Source organism: Taudactylus pleione, unplaced genomic scaffold (genome assembly GCF_031769625.1).
Source record: "Taudactylus pleione unplaced genomic scaffold, aTauple2 ptg000091l, whole genome shotgun sequence".
Lineage (NCBI taxonomy): Eukaryota > Metazoa > Chordata > Amphibia > Anura > Myobatrachidae > Taudactylus > Taudactylus pleione.
This window is the reverse complement of record NW_028284493.1, coordinates 567,701-585,810: the sequence shown is the minus strand read 5'-3', so window position 1 is coordinate 585,810 and position 18,110 is coordinate 567,701. Positions and strand designations below refer to the sequence as shown.

The window sequence follows — 18,110 nt, the reverse complement described above, 5'->3', positions numbered from 1 at the left end:
AGAACGCATGGTGATGTCTATGCGTTCCAGACTTCAGGCTGTAATTACCTGCAAAGGATTTGCAACAAAGTATTAAAAAGTGAAAGTTCGATTTGGGATTGTTTAGTTTGTCCCATTACTTTTGTCCCTTTAAAAAGTGGGAGGCACATATAGAAACTGTTGTAAATCCTACACCGTTCACCTGATTTGGATGTAATTACCCTCAAATTAAATCTGGAAGTCTGCAGCTACAGCACATCTTGTTTGTTTAATTTCAAAGCCATTGTGGTGGAGAATAGAGGCCAAAATCTGAAAACTCTGTCAATGTCCCAATATTTATGCACCTGTCTGTGTGTGTGTGTATGTATGTATATATATATATATATATATATATATATATATATATATGTGTGTGTATATATATATATATATATATATATATATATATATATATATATATACACACAATATATTTATATATACATACTGGACCAGTCAAAAGTTTGGACACGCCATCTCATTCAATGGTTTTTGTTTATTTTAAATTATTTCCAATATAGTAGATTAATACTGAAGACATCAAAACTATGAAAGAACACGGAATTATGTTGTAAACAAAAAAGTGTTAAACAAATCAAAATATGTTCAAAGGTGCATACACACGATTTTTTGAACGAGTATCGATAATGATATCGTTCAATCGTTGAAAAAATCGTTCACTTTCTGAGTTAAAACGATGAACGATTATTGTTCATGCGCGTTCACGTTTGTAGATTAGTCAGACTGACCAACTCAACGATTTTCAGTCAGGGAATATGCAAAAATCATTTGTAGTTAAAAAAAAAATCGTTAAGTAAATGAACAATTTTAGTAAACTATTTTCGTTCATTTTTCCCTTGAAAAAATGAACTAAATCGTTTACTGAATCGCGCGTGTGTGTGTATGCAGCTTTATAGTTTAGATTCCTCAAAGTAGCCCCCTTTTACTATGACAGCTTTGCACACTCTTGGCATTCTCTCAATCAGCTTCATGAGGTAGTCTCCTGGAATTGTTTTGAATTAACAGGTGTACCTTGTCAAGATTCAATCTGTGGAATTACTTGCCTTTTTAATGTGTTTGAGTCCATCAGTTGTGTTGTGCAGAGGTAGGGTTAGTACACAGTGGACACCACTATTTGACTACTGTTGTAATCCACATTATGGCACCAACCACTCAACTCTGTAAAGAGAAATGACAGTCCATCATTACTTTAAGACATGAAGGTCAGTCGATGGGATGCATTCAAAGTTCCTGAAATTTTCCCTCAAGTGCAGTTGCAAAAACCATCAAGCGCTATGATGAAACTGGCTCTCATGAGGACCGCCCCAGGAAAGGAAGACCAAGAGTTACCTCTGCTGCAGAGGATAAATTCATTAGAGTTACTAGCCTCAGAAACCGCTACTTAACAGCACCTCAGATTAGAGACCACATAGTCTTCACAGAGTTCAAGTAGCAGACAAATCTCAACATTAACTGTTCAAAGGAGACTGCGTGGAATCAGGCCTTCATGCAGGGGCATATCTATAATGGGTGCAGGGTATGCGGGGAACACTGGCCCCTGGGTCCAGGGGGGCCCCGCACCGCGCACCCTGCACTTACCTGTCCAGAGTCCTACGTCGGCACGGGGTCCGGCGCTGTAAAACGACTGGAAAATGGTCGTGGTGGCCATTTTCCCTGCGCATGCGCAGTACAGGGAAAATGGCCGCCGCGGCCATTTTCCCGGTGACCTGTGCATTTATTATAGACTCTGGCCACACTCTATTGCCCAAAGTCTAACTGGCTCAGTGCGCCGCCGGGCGGAGAGGAGGGGGCACGTGTCGGAGACTGCACATGGGCCCCCTCCTCTCTAGAAACGCCCCTGCCTTCATGGTCGTATTGCTGCGAAGAAGCCACTACTGAGGATGAACACCAAGAAGAAGAGAATTGTTTGGGCCAAGAAACACAAGGAGTGGACATTAGACAAGTGGAAATCTGTACTTTGGTCTGATGAGTCCAAATGTGAGATTTTTGATTCCAGCCGCCATGTCTTTGTGAGACGCAGAGAAGGTGAGCGGATGGTTTCTGCATGTGTAGTTCCCCCTGTGAAGCATGGAGGAGGTGTGATTGTGTGGGGGTGCTTATGGTGTGGGGGGTGCTTTGCTGGTGACACTGTTGGTGATTTATTCAAAATTCAAGACACACTTAACCAGCATGGCTACCACAGCATTCTACAGCGCCATGCCATCTGGTTTGCGCTTACTGGGACCATCATTTGTTTTTCAACAAGACAATGACCCCAAACACACCTGCAGGCTATGTAAGGGCTACTTGACCGAGAAGGAAAGTGATTGTGGAGGCCAGGTCATCTGACGCAGCACTCAATCACCCGACCTAAGCCCAATTGAGCTGGTTTGGGATGAGTTGAACCGCAGAGTGAAGGAAAAGCAGCCAACAAGTGCTCACCACCTCTGGGAACTCCTTCAAAAGACTGTTGGAAAACCATTCCAGGAGACTACCTCATGAAGCTGATTGAGAGAATGCCAAGAGTGTGCAAAGCTGTCATCCAAGCAAAAGGGGGCTACTTTGAGGAATCTAAAATATAAAACATATTTTGGTTTAACACTTTTTTGTTTACGACATAATTCCATATGTGTTCTTTCATAGATTAATACTGAAGACATCAAAACTACTATGTTGAAAATTATTTAAATAAGCAAAAACCATTGAGTGAGAAGGTGGGTCCAAAGTTTTGACTGGTACTGTATGTATGCTCCTGGTCATTGTCCTGCTGGAAGGTGAACCTCCATCCCAATCTCAAATCACAGGCAGACTGAAACAGGTTTTGCTCAAAAATATCCCTGTATTTAGCACCATCCATCTTTCCTTCGACTCGAATCAGTTTCCCAGTCCCTGCTGCTGAAAAACATCCCCACAGCATGATGCTGCCACCACCATGTTTCACTGTGGGGATGGTGTTCTTGGGGTGATGGGATGTGTTGAGTTTGCGCCAGACATAGCGTTTTCCTTGGTGGCCGAAAAGTTCAATTTAAGTCTCATCTGACCAGAGCACCTTCCTCCATACATTTGGGGAATTGCCCACATGCCTTTTGGCAAACTCAAATCGTGTCTTCTTATTTTTATCACTAAGTAATGGCTTTTTTCTGGCCACTCTTCCATAAAGCCCAGCTCTATGGAGTGTACGGCTTATTGTGGTCACATGTATAGATACACCAGTCTGTGCTGTGGAACTCTGCAGCCCCTTCAAGGTTACCATTGGTCTCTGTGCTGCCTCTCTGATTAATGCCCTCCTTGCCCGGTCTGTGAGTTTTGGTGGACGGCCCTCTTTTGGCAGGTTTGTTGTGGTACCATGTTCTTTCCATTTGATGATGATGGATTTGATGGCGCTCCGGAAGATTTGGATATTTTTTTTACAACCCAACCCAGAATTGTACTTCTCAACAACTTTGTCCCTGACTTGTTTGGAGAGCTCCTTGGTCTTCATGGTGTGATGCCTCTGGGGCTTTTCAGAAAAGGTGTGTTTATACTGACAGATCATGTGACACTTCGATTCCACACAGGTGGACTTCATTTCACTAATTATGTGACTTCTGAAGGTAATTGGTCGCACCAGAACTTTTGAGGGGCTTCATAGCATAGGGGGTGATTACGTATGCACATGACAATTTTTTCCTCTCATTTCACTGTTAGACTGTTTTGTGCAGATCCATCACATAAGATTCAGATTTAAAAAAATAAATACATACCAGGTTCTAATGTAACAAAAAAAGTAAAATGCCAAGGGGGGTGAATAATTTTGCAAGGCACTATGTATGTGTGTGTGTGTGTGTGTGTGTGTGTGTGTGTGTGTGTGTGTGTGTGTGTATATATATATATATATATATGTGAATATATATATATATATATATGTGTGTGTGTGTGTATGTATATATATATATATATATATATATATATATATATATATTATACCCATGTGTATAATCAAAAGACCACTCCCCCAATAGTTAGTGACATCATTCTCATTATTAACAACATAATACATCCACATTATTGCATCTAAATACCAAGAGACATCACTATTGTTAGTAGCAAATGTTGGCACATCATCACTAAAGCCATGATTATCCAGGTGCAAATCTACACCCTTTAGCTGGAATTACTGCTAACTGTAATTGAGGTCCTGAGGAGATTTCATTGCATTAGGAATCCAAAATAATGTAGGCCATACAACTGCACGACCAGCATACAATATGATTCACCTCATGATTCCCCGGAGCTCCCTGGCAGTCCCGGTGGTCCGATTTGGTGTTTTTCTTTACACACTATCTGTACTATGATTGATCGTGTGCCTCACGCGCTCATCTGGTAAATGAAATGACATGAATGGACGCACGATGCATCGCATGCACTAAATTTACGGTACGATCTGCACACGATACGATGGACAATATGGGCTGCACATCTGATCATGTGATCCGATTTAGGAGCTGTGGGAGCGCGCATCGGATTGTATCCTACTATAAAAAATACACGATATTCACAAGATCCATCATACGACTAGTCGAAAATCGGCCAATTGTCTCGAAATTGTGCTAGTGTATGGCCAGCATTAAAGTACAGGTTGAGTCTCCCATATCCAAGTTTTGAGGGTTACATTCATTAAATTAAATTAATAAATGTAACCCTTACATTTTCAGATATATTGTCAGCAATTCCCAACCATTCTTCAGGTTATACAGGTTGAGTCTCCCATATCCAAATATTCCGAAATACGGGACTTTTTTTTAGCATGACTGAGATAGTGAAACCTTTGCTTTTTGATGATTCAATGTACACAGACTTTAAAACACAAAATTATTAAAAATGTTTGTATAAAATTACCTTAAGGCTCTCTGTGTATAAGATGTATATAAAACATAAATTCATAAACCCTAAGGATTGGGATAAGATCTTTCAGACCACTAAGTCCTGCTCTGTTATCTAATCAGTAGTGGAGACTCCGTTTAAAGTTCTTGCCCGCTGGTACAGATGCCCCTCAGTTCTTGCTAAAATGTACCCTAGTGTTTCCGCTACATGTTGGAGATGCGCTTCAGCTGTTGTATAAGTATTTACTTCTCCATATAAGGTGGGAATGTGCTTTTTTACGCTCCTTTGGGAACTCTGTGATCGCTATATCTAAAGAGATTGTAGACGTTAGCCCAGAATTTGATTTCTGGCTCCTTAATAAGATAGATGGTCCTGTGTCTTCCTTTAAAAAAATCGATCATGAAACACCTTAATGGTGCTGCCAAGGTTGTAATTCCAGTCCACTGGAGATCTTCAAACCCCCCAACCATAGCGGAGTGGTTCTCCAGATTGGATTTCTTTAGATCTATGGATAATCTTATGATGTCTGGAGCTACTAGATATAGAGAGTTCAGTGACATACCGTTATGGGGGCTTTGGTTCCTGTTTAAAGATTCTCCCTCCTATTAAGGTCATATCAGTGGGACTTGTTGACTTGCCTCATTTCTTAATTAGTTTTTATGATAATATCTCGGGTGGTTCCTCTCTCATTCCCCCCCCCCTTCACCGATTTCTTCTTTCTTGTCCTCCGCTTATGTTCTGTTCCAGACTTTATTGTGTTTTTGTTGTGTTTCATTCGTGATATATTATAAGTTGTATGATATTTTTATTTTGCGGAATACTGTGGATGTGTTTTTTGTTGATCTAAATAAAAACCTTTAATGCAACCCCCCCCCCCCCCCAAAAAAAAAAAAAAACCCACAAATTCATATTGTTTAAATTTGGGTCCTACTTCCCAATATATTTTGTTATGGTATACAAATATTCCAAAATACGGTATATTCCGATATCAAAAATACCTCTGGTCCCAAGCATTTTGTATATGGGAGACTCAACCTGTAACTACCTTTTACATCAGTGTTCCCCAAAATGTTTTCATATTATGACACACCGAATCAGTATTTCTGTGATACAGCAATTTGACACCATCATTATTATGATTATTATTTTTATTATCTCCTTAAAGCCAGAATTGTGAATAACTGTTACTCATTTAGGGTTTCTAATAATCAACTTAATTGGTTAATTTAAAATTATAATTAGGTCACAAATAATCCCAACTGTGTATCACAAAATTATTTTAAGATTCTTTGCCTGTCACTTATAAATTCTTGTAACACTTCCAGTTTGATATCATGACATGTTAATACAGGTTGAGTCTCCGATATCCAAAATGCTTGGGACCAGGGTTATTTTGGATATCAGAATATTCCGTAATTTGGAATATTTGCATATCATAATTAAATCTCTTGGGATGGGACCCAAATCTAAACAAAGAATGTATTTGTTTAATATACACCTTATATACACAGCCTGCAGGTAATTTTATACAATCTTTTCAATAATTTTGTGGCTCAAACAGAGTTTGTGTACATACAAGAAATTTATTTTTTTCATATACCCCTTATACACAAAGGCTGAAAGTAATTTCATACTTTATTTTTAATAATGTTGTGCTTTAAACAAAGTTTTTGCACATTGAACCATCAAAAAACAAAGGTTTCACGATCTGTCATGCTAAGAAAAATTCCCGTATTTTGGAATATTTGGATATGGGAGACTCAACCTGTATGTCCTGAAGAATGGTTGGGAATTGCTGACAATATATCTGAAAATTCCTAACTTTTAAAAATATAATTAATGAATGTAACCCTCAAATTCAAATAAAACAAAACAAAGAAAACAATTCACCACTAATACAATATTTAGACATTTTATACAATAGAAAAGAATCACCAGCCTGTCTTAGTGGTACACTTTGGTACCTATTATTATTGAGGTGCCCAGCCCATGTGTAAAAATAGAAATGTACAATGAAAAAGTATTTAGGCACACCCTAGTCAGGACACTCATACTTGTGTGTAGGCGATGATATACTGCACATAGAAGTTACAATCTGTTAATCCAACTGTATATTATTCATGCAGAGTTTCACAATTTATAAACATATTTTTGCATATGAAACACATTCTTGTTCTGAAATAGTCCTTTATTTTTCAGTCACTTGTGATTAGTGACATGTACGTTTAAAGTTCATAGTGGGGGAATTCAATTTCATGCGATGTGCTGCCAGACATCGCCTCTTAAAGTAGTGCCGACATTGCAAGTTTCCCTGTGCACTTCTGCAATGTGCCGTCCCAGAATGGCACTTTTGAGCCGATGAATAATTCCACATTGTCTTTACCATTCCTTTAAAAGCTTCTGTAGGAAATGCATCGATATTATGCTCCCTGTATGTGCTTGTTCCTATTTTAAAACACAGAATACTCCTTGCAGTGTTGGATCCTGTATTACTTCTAATAGAACATGAGTGTATATAGTAGTTTAGATTGTTCTTCTTTTTATATAATGTCCTGAATGAGTATGGCTAAATATACAGGGTGTCTCGCTGTAACCCATAAACAATTTAAAGAATATTGGTGCTTTACCAGCAATGTGTCTTAACAGCTACTTTCTGGTATCCGTCCTTGACTGTGCAATGATGTCCTGGATTGAATTCCATCTGGTACTCACGGTCCGGTATGTGCTAAATCTGCTGTGGAAGGACAACGGAAGCCAATGGTTATAAACCATTGATGTTCCAGATTCAATGGAATTACTTTTCCCACCAAATTGAGGATATTCGATGGTTGGCAGCCATCAGATGCAGCTTTTCGATGGCTGACAGCTTCTATGCAGTTGTGAACACCCGAAAGTGGTGTCTGCAGCTCAGCTAATGTGCGCTGAATGTACCTGTGCATGCGCACAGTATAACCATTAATGGTTGTGCCATCGGATGGTTTTGATTAGATGTCTGAAGCCCAGCAAACCATTTGATGCTGGGCATTGATGTTTATCCCTACTTCCCACCTAATATCGCCCAATACTCTTAAGTGGGTGATCATTACGGGTAAGGAAAAATTCTTCTGCTTTTTTAGCTGTCATATGATTGCGCTTGGTGATTGTCAGTTGCAAGAGCTGAGGTGCTTGCTAATCGGACCACACAAAAGCTGCACATGGTGCCAGTTTTCTTAGTGTCTGTTGTTGCTGTTTTTTGAGATTTCAGAGGCACAAGGCGTCTTGGAGCTGCAGCGTCAGCATTGTCCTTTCATTTAGGGGAGTGGAGTTTCTGCATTTACAAATGGAGGCTTCCTATTTTATATTTTCACCCCTCCAAATTAGTGTTCTTCAGGGATCTATCTAGGCATTTTAGTTCTTACTAAAACTGATTTGTTTTCGGTAACTTGTGTTCATGTAAAAAGTTGCTTTTCAGATGCACAACACACTGCCTGTGTTTACTCCATCTCTGCTGAGTGTTTTCTCAGTCCGGTGTTGGACACATTTCTTGTCTTTAGTGTTTATCACATTCAATCACTAACTTTTTATATAGCACCCATACAAATGTTATACCTTGTTTATTATTTCAGCCTCCCATCCAAAAAACAGCTGCCTCTTTCAAACATAGTTGCCCCTGTGCCCATCCCTGGCCTTCATTATTTTTCTGTTCTGTAGTGGATAACATTGTCTTGTGATCACACTACTCACCAGACATTGGATTTCGTGAGAGTACCTAGTTTCAAATAGGACTTTTTTCTTTTATCATCACATACACGTGGCAACGTCACTTCCCAATACTGATCGTCATTTTTTTTTTGGTGTCTGTCAATGTAGATGATGAGTGGTGCTCGGCCCCCGCACCAAAGCTGCATAGAGAAGTATGTGTTTTTTTTTATTTTGTTTGTTTATTATTGTGATTACACATTTTGTTAATGTTACTAGTTAGTCTTTTCTTCCATTTTAGTTTAATGGTCCTTTTAAGACTAACCTATTTCTCTGCAATTTTTTTTTTTTTTTTTTGCAATCGGGATATCTGCCATAAGCTTGCATACATGAATGAATGCTTTCAAAATTATCTAATATAGATTAATATGCGTTTTTATAACCTTAAGAGTTCACTATTATTAGAACGAGTATGAACCATCACTGCTGGTTACTATGCAACAGGTTTGTATTGTGGTTCCAGTTTGGTAGAATATCTATGGAAACCTGTCAACAAAGAGCCCCTCTGTATTCTCATCAACTGTAAATTATTAAGTGCAAACTGTGCAGAAATTATTACCTGATGTTATATTTTAGTCTCGCTCTGTCATATTGTCTGTATTTTTACCTGAAAGGCATAGTTTTTAATATGTTTGTTTCTTTACAGATTTGTCCAATATGTGCAGCATTACCAGGGGGAGATCCAAATCATGTCACAGATGATTTTGCTGCCCATCTTACACTTGAACACAGAGCTCCCAGGGATCTAATATCCTTTAACTTTAAACAGCACTTTTACATTTTTGCACTTCAAGCGAATGGAGCATAGATTTCTATAAATACTGAATGTCGAAAATAATTGCACTACATGGTAACTTTATGAATTGAGCACCGTATATACTCGAGTATAAGCCGAGTTTTTCAGCACATTTTTTGTGCTGAAAAAGTACCCCCTCGGCTTATACTCGAGTGAAGTGTAGCGCTGACCGGACGGGGGGGACTACAGGGGGCACTACCAGGGGGCGATTACTACAGGGGGCACTACCAGGGGGCGATTACTACAGGGGGCACTACCAGGGGGCGATTACTACAGGGGGCACTACCAGGGGGCGATTACTACAGGGGGCGATTACTACAGGGGGGATTACCACTGGGGGAACTACCAGGGGGGGATTACTGCTGGGGGCACTACCAGGGGGGGATTACTACAGGGGGCACTATAAGGGGTGATTACCACTGGGGGTACTACCAGGGGGGATTACAACTGGAGGCACTGAAAGGGGGGATTACTACTGGCTGCACTACCAGGAGGGATCACTACTGGGGGCACTACCAGGAGGGATTACTACTGGGGGCACTGAAAGGGGGGATTACCACTGGAGGCACTGAAAGGAGGGATTACCACTGGGTGCACTACCAGGAGGGATTACTACTGGGGGCACAACCAGGGGGAATTACTACTGGGGGCACTACCAGGTGCTGCCATTTCCCACACTAGGCTTATACTCGAGTCAATAAGTTTTCCCAGTTTTTGGGGGTAAAAGTAGATACCTCGGCTTATATTCGGGTCGGCTTATACTCGAGTGTATACGGCAATTCAAGTAGAGGGTAGATTATGTGATGTATGCAATCAAGCTATTTGGATTCTCTATAGCAAGAATGGTGGCAAATTAGAAGCAATTGAACTAATCCTAACATTTTTAGAGTACTTTCCATGAATATTTCTAAATTTGTTAAGACAGCATATACCTACAGCTATCAAAATTTTGTATTGCACCCCTGCGGTTGCAGAAGCCTGTCTATTCGGCTCAATGTGGAGATACTTGAGAACAGTTATGAGAACTAACATGTTAGTTTTAGCACCCAAACATAATCTCGTTTTCATTTTAGAAGTGTAATTTAAAAAATGAAAGCAAACATCTTATAGGCGGTTATGATTAAAAAGACACTGCTTTCCTCCATTTTCCAAGTTCATGGAGAGGTCCTCATACACTAGCGCCAAATTGCCGCAATTCCTGGATCCCCAGATGCCCGAGTCCGGGGCATCAGTGAAAAACAACATTTTGGATTTCACTGATTTGCTGTTCACGATCAAAATATGATCGTGAGCAAGGTTGGCCTGGCCCACAGGGGAAATCCCTGGTGGACCCCTCTGCCTGAGGGCTCCATCCCCTCCTTTAGTGGTGGAGCAATATAATGGATGAACTTAGATGCTTGAATTGTTTCTATGGAAATTACACCCAGATTAGCCCTCCTGCCAATCGAAGTGGGTTGTCCTGACACACCCTTTTGTAAAGAGGCCCTTTGCTGTGCATGTCTTCCCTAATAACTGGCCACTCCTCCTCTGGCTGACCACACCCCTTAAGCTTGGGCCCCTTCCACTGCATTCCCTGGTGGGCCCTTCATGCCCCACTCCGACAAGGGTCGTGAACAGCAAATCAGGGTTTTTTAACTTGTAGAATTTCAACAATTCTCCAACTGATCGCAACCCTCCATAGCTGAAGTATGGGGCCCTTTAAATGTAGGCAGGGGAAAGTATTTCCAAGACAGCAGGGGTCCCTATGTCTGTGAAGATAGGGAGGTTGTGGGGAGGTGTGGAAATATTAAGTACGCATCACCTTTTTAAGTTCTAGGGAATCAAAACATAATTTTGCATAGTGTCTTTCTTTAGGGTAATATACTAATATAGGATAAGTATTTTGTGTTCTGCAGCAGTATAAAATATAAACCGATAATTATGTGTGATATATTTAGTTGGATTTTGTAGCAATGCCTAAATACTTTAGATTCCATAGCAGTTTTTCTATTTTGTCATTCCAAGTATGTATCTCGTTTAAATGTCATGCAAAGTAAATATTTTTTTGAAAATTCCTTTTCGCCTTAACTGTTGCTTATGATGAATCCAGTGGAGTTCGGCACGTACGAAGGATGTTTCACCCTGGCAGAGGCTTGGGTGGGCCACGAGCACGCAGATCAAACATGCACTTTACTAGCAGTTCCACTGGAGGGCTTTCTTCCTCACAGAGCTCGTACTCACCAAGCAATAGGGAAGCCATGGATCCAATAGCTGGTAAGTTATCGGCACCAGATCAGACTGAAAAATCACAGATCCCTAAACCTCTGACCCACCGGTGTCTTTAAGGATCTTTCACATTGGTCACCGTACACATAATTAACTTTTTTCATACATTGATTTGCAACCATGGCACTAAATGACCTTCAAAATAATAAACTATAATACCAGTTCCACTCCCCCTTTTATCCATTTTGGGAAGTATTGGTGATGGAGACAAGCTTGTGAGAACATCTGTAAAGGTGACATTTGAAGGAGTGAAGACTAGATGTTCAAGGGAATCCAGATCAATGTAGTTGTTTGACGTTTCTTATTATTTGGCATACAGCTTCCCATTAATTTTCAGATAATGCCTGAAATATAGCATTTGAAGTCACATTGCTAATCTACTAGAACACGGAAATTATCAAAAAGGCAATATAACTTCTTAACAGATAAACCAAGCTTAAATAAATGGTGCTTGCTATCCTTAGTAGTCTCTTTTCCTAGAAATTCAATAAGTACAGAAGAGCCTAATTTAATCAGAACTTCTGCTGTTTTTGTGCTTTGCAATACTTTATCCATGCATCTCTCAATTACCTGAGTGGTCAGTGTCGTAATAGCGACTTCATAAGGGAAAACTAAGCGGTATCTTCCTGTTGCTAATTTAAAAGGCTTTGGTAATTTAATTAATTGAAGTCTGTTTCTTGGGGGAACAAATGTATGTGAAACCTTTTGCTGAGTAACTGATCCACCTTCCTGTGACCTTAGTATTGAAATTTAACTTCACTATAAGTCTAAAGTTGGGTACACATTTAATGATGTGTACCCAGCCGACCTATCATGCGACGGGATCCGGCGGGGGTCCCGGCATCGACAAGTGCATACACTTTCCGATGTCGGGAGCAACGGTGCAGCAGTGGGGGCCATATTGCATTCGGCAGCATGGCTCCCACTGACTGTTGCCCGTCGGACCTGCATGCATGACCTGTGACATTGAGGGTACACATTAGACGATGTGCCCTATATGTCGTCCGATCAAGCCGGATCGAACGACATATCTAGTGTGTACCAGCCATAACAGTTATCTGCATATAACACCTTAACAGCATCAACTGAAATTTTTTTATTTTAATATCCTACCTCATTTGGTAGCACAATATTGTCTAACTGCAAGGAACTTTCTTCATGTGTTTCAATAATGTCAGAAATTAAAAACTTTAGTTTGGATTAGCTTTGATATACCTATGGCTTAAACAGCAATCCCCCTATATCAGAGGTTTCCAAACTCTGTCATTAGAAGCCAGGTTTTAAGGATTTCCATGCTTGAGCACAGGTGACTTAAATCCAACTGACAGTAGTACTAATTAACAATCTGGACTCAAGCCAATGGTTATCTTTAAAACCTGGACTAAAGGTGGAGTTTGGGAAACTTCTGTATAGGACTGAAATCCAGTGATAGCTGCACGTTAGACCACTCTGTCAGCTTAGACATTCTATATGATAGTGTGCTGTATAAAATCAATTGTTCAAACCTGATAATGTGTTGTACATGTGTGTCCTCACACATTTTTGCTGCAGTCGCGCCAAACAGCCCCTCATCGCAGCAGGTCCCGTGAGACTCTGCTAGTGCCAGGCGGCTTTTTTGCATCTTTATTTGCCTAAAATGCGTCTTAGTCACAATGCGATGCAATTAGGAAGCCCCAGGAGTCTGTGCTGATCAATTTGATATGAGACACTTGTATATCAATGTGCGACAGAGTCTGAATCAGCATATGAAGTGCTACGATGCAGTTTTTTTTCCATGCCAAGTTCCTTTTACAGACTGTCACACAAAGATATACAAGGGTCACATATCAAATTTTCAGCACAGTTTCCTGGTGTGTTCTAGTCACATTTTCAGTAAAAAAAAAAAAAAAAAAAACCCAATGGTTTCATGAGTTGTACAGGACCAAGAGCTTTCTCACGCAAGGCATGTCGCGCTGTGTGGAGTATTGAGGATAGATATAGGATGACACATCTCTACTTGCATGACTGCCCATTTGACAGCTAGAGTTTGTTTGTTTCGGGCATAGCATTTTTCAGCTGCAGCAAGGCGCCCTGGAAGTGATTCCTATATGATTGAGTTTATTTCTACAGTGTCCATCTTTAGTGGCATTCTCCCCAGTAATACTGCTGGAATAGACTTTTACCTCACATTAACCTAAATATAGAAGGGTTTTGCTCTATTAGGACTAATTAGCAAGATAGCTTGCCCCATTCTCTGTTTAAAGCTGGTCAAATTTTGATCAGTGATTGTTTTTTTTTCAGGAGATCAATTTTTACAATTCTTCTAAAGTTCTCAATTTTCCAAGAAAAATTAACTAGTCTCAGAAATGGAACTCATGCAAGCAGCTGAGTAACTTGCACTTAGGAATCTTCTACCCCTTTCACACACAGACCTGGGTTTTTGCACGTAAAAACTCATCGACCAGGGTTTTTGCTGTGTGTGAATGCATGTCCTGGGTCCACAACACTGCACTTTATCAGGGTCCTAATGAGATGCAGTAATTTGCCGGGTTGATAGATCCAGCAATTTCCCAGGGCTTATATCTGAAAAGGGGTATTCCTTGTATTTTCATCAACTGAACCTCATTAGTGTTCATTTTTAAACCTGCACCCTGCAAAACTTGATAGACAGTATGCAAACTTTCCTCTTGTTTTAATGTTTTTGTTGTTTTATTAGATTGTCCAAATACAGTACTATTTTAGTGACTCATTTTGACTGATTTTGTAAATGTTTCTTCAAATCTCTCAAAAGCAAGCACTTAAGTCACCACAAAGGCCAGTTCAAGTGGTACCCTCACCTGTACCAATGATAGTCCTGTCCAAGTTTTTTTTTTTTTTATCTTCAATATACTGAGGAACCTTTTTTTTTTCCTGTCTGGACTTATGAAACTGAAATGGCTCAATTATCGTTAAGACTGTGATTCATAAAATCCTTTCAACATTGCTCTTCATCTTAAGTTTGAAATGATAGAACAGTACCTATTAAAATACTTTTTCATCTTTTATTTTTGTTTGCACAGGAAAATCCATTGCTGTATGTCAGAGAAGGCATGAATGACAAATCTTTATTTTCTACTAAAAATATCTCCCTGCTAAGAACCAGTTGTTAGGGACATGCGTCGCCAGCCTATGCCTGACGTTGGTGTTACTGAAAAGGCTTCTTAAGTAATCAGCTCAATGTTGCTCTCCACTACCTATAGGCTACAGCTTAGCTGACTTCACAAAAACCGTTCCTGGCATCCCTACACACCTACTTTTGCCACCACTTATGGTCTAAGGGCAATAGGACACCAAACTTAGTTACACAAAGGCGCTCACTGATACAATGCGCTATGTTCGTTAACAGTCAACACACCAGCATTCAATGAGTTAATGTGGCCTATCTTAGCATGCAGAAAGTTGCTAGTGAAGTTTATAATAAGGTTATCATGTTAAAGCACTAATTATCTTTGTAAGAGGCATATAGTTTATTTAGAATAACACTGACACTTATTATATTTTAGATTTAGATAACAACCAATTTTTCCAAACTCTGAAATATAAAGTATGTAAACTTTCCCGAAATTTTTTTTTCATCGCTGAATAAGACTACTGTTTTTGTGTATTTTCACTGAGTCACAACTTCTTTTAAATTCTATAAGTACATCTTAAGGGTATATTGCTGCGAAATGCACAGACCTGTAGCTGTATGGCCTATTGACATAGGTATGCTAAAATTAAATTTGTTCCCATTTTAAAATGGGTAGTTAGGGATTAAAGAACAATAGAGGGTCAATTCAATTACATGTGAGGGGGACGAGTGCCATTGCAACAGCGTACAAACAGCAGCCAATCTCGCCACCCTTGTAGCCCAATCTTGCTCGGACATGGATTTTTGTATGCAGCCCTATAGGGCTGCAAACAACAATCCTTGAGTCCACCGGTATCGTGAGTGCAGCATATAACCACACTAATTTGCGGGCGTCACGCCTAATTGAATTGACTCCCTAAAATTTATATTTCTTGGCGATTGTAACACTCAGATGCTAATTTGATATCCTAAAACTGAGGCGAGGTCTTTCAGATTAATTAGTATTCCATTAACTCTGGGTTTGCTGGGAGAAAGCTCAAAGAACAGATATAATTTATTTTTTGTCTGCAAAGGAAAAATATATTATTTGCTATAGTTATAATCCTTTTTAAAATTTTGTAACTGGGCACTACATAAAAAATAATGCAGCCTGTCGCTGTCAAACCCACTTGTTTTGTAAACAAGTCACATTTCAGTGTAAAAAGTCTTCAAATTCTGCATGATTATTATTTTGATAATTTGTATAACCTGCATCTCCTGCCTAGTTACAGGGGTGGCTTTGAATAATAGCTTGAGATATTAATCACTATGGTCTCTTGAAAAAACAGAAGACAGATCTAGGATAATCGACTCTTCACTACTTACTGATGCTGCTGGAAGCCAAGCAGGACCTAGAATGCTGAGGGAGCTCTCCTTCTCCTGCCATGATTGAATGATCTCTGACTGTGACCTCCCTGCGTTAAGCAGAGAATGTGGTCAGGTGGCAGCCACAGGTCCTGATACGCCACTGCCTTGTCCTATCTCCATTCACCACTGCCTCAGCTACTGGTCCCAGTAGGGAGCCACATTAAAACTATAAAGAGCGCTGAACCCACATCATTATTATAAGAACTACAAACTGTATATATTTGCATCGTGTACGAAAATACACAGACATTAAGGAGGGGAATTCAATTGGGTGTGATAATGCGGTAATTTTTTGCACCCATTACATGTGAATTCAGTTTATCGCGTATATGCGTGCACCCGTTTTTCACACTATTCAATCCCTTAAGTCGTGAAGCAGAATTCACGTGAAAATTCTTCCTGCTTTTACTTGTGATATAGATGAAAATGGGGAAATCTTTCTGTACCCCCAAAAAAGACAGTGATATAGGATAACAATATAGAAGTTTATTAGTGGCCCTACTAAAAGAATTTGGGGTTCTTAAATTATGGCAAATGCCATTTTTATACATATTTCTAAAATAGCCAAATGATAGCAAGTGTTTTTGGCAAAATCAATGTTCTATTTCAATTGGGGGTGCATAAAAATGCCTATAAGCATATTTGTCTCATTTGAATTCACTTTAAAAAACCTTCAAAATACACCTCTAAAACCCACCTGCAATCTTATAAACACCTGTCCCATTCATACAGCACCCCCATATAACTGTCCCATATCAATTACCCTATTTTACTGCACTTTCACCTCAAATTAAGCTAGTTAAAATATATATTTTGGCCTAATTAGTCATTAAGGAGGGTGTCCCAGTGGTCCTGTAGCATGTCCTGACATTTTTACCTCGAAATAGGGATTTTCCCCACCTTTTCACATGCTCAGAAGGTGGTGAAAACTTTACACGACTTTATGCCATGGAGCGTATATGCACCAGCGAAAACTGCGGCTATTAGGATAGCGAGATAAGTACAAATTCATACGATTAGTCATATTTTGCAAAAAAGCGGCATATTGCGGCTAATTGAATTCCCCACTATTTTGTATCATCACTGGCATGTCACATATTGTGAGACCTTTCTTAATATTATGATTGTAACTATATAAAATCATTGTTTCTACTTCAGGGTCCATAGGGTATCCACAGGATACCTTGGGGATGTCCCAAAGCAAATAGCATATAATAAGAGATATGGTAAGAACTTACCCTTGTTATCTCTATTTCTACGAAGTCCATAGGGTTCCACAGGATACCTTGGGGTATAGGTGTGACGTCAGTCGCAGGGCACCAAAGAGTTAAGCTTTCAGCCTCCCAGGATGCACTAGGTCCCCCTCCTATACCCCGCCGCCGGGCCAAGGCACCTCAGTTTAGTTTGGTGCCCGGCCGGCGTCGGGTGCACCTGTCGGAGTGGGGGCTAGAAGAGCCCCTGAAGCTTTCTTCAGTGCAGCTGTGGCTGCACATCTGGATGTACAGCATGGACAGTCAGTCCTGACGTCCATGCTGTCTTCCCTACACCCCCGCCGGTACCAGAACGCCGTTACCGATCCGGGGATGCTGGTGAGCATCTGGGGTCACAGCTAGCGGTGACCCCAGATGTTCCGGACCATGGCCGGATCCAAGGGGGACAAAGGTAAGCAGCGGGGTCCCGCGGTGGGTCCCCGCTGGTCACATGGTTCTAAGTCCCCAGGCAGGGGGCTCCCTGGGGACTGGCTGCAGCGTGGAGCCAGGTACTGAACCAGCGCTTTCCACTACCCCCTGGGACAGCGGACCGCAGCAGAGCGGTAGCGCTGCGGCGTCCCAGGGGTTAAATGCATGCCAGGGGAGCGCGCCTTCCCTGTCTCACAGCCGGCGCCTCCCCCGCTGCACACAGCCCTCTCTGCACTGTGCTGACTGGTCCTGTGTT

At 40.5% G+C, this 18,110-nt stretch overlaps 1 protein-coding gene across 2 annotated transcripts in view; it reads left to right on the top strand.

Moving 5' to 3' along the window:
• The window catches only part of KCMF1 (potassium channel modulatory factor 1), a 99,481-nt gene that overhangs the window by 67,596 nt on the left and 13,775 nt on the right, over positions 1 to 18,110 (top strand). For both annotated transcript variants that reach the window (XM_088469371.1, XM_088469373.1), the window contains exons 4-5: positions 9,266 to 9,367; positions 11,494 to 11,668. In XM_088469371.1, coding sequence (XP_088325497.1) covers positions 9,266 to 9,367; positions 11,494 to 11,668 — 277 coding nt within the window. The remainder of the gene's footprint in view (positions 1 to 9,265; positions 9,368 to 11,493; positions 11,669 to 18,110) is intronic.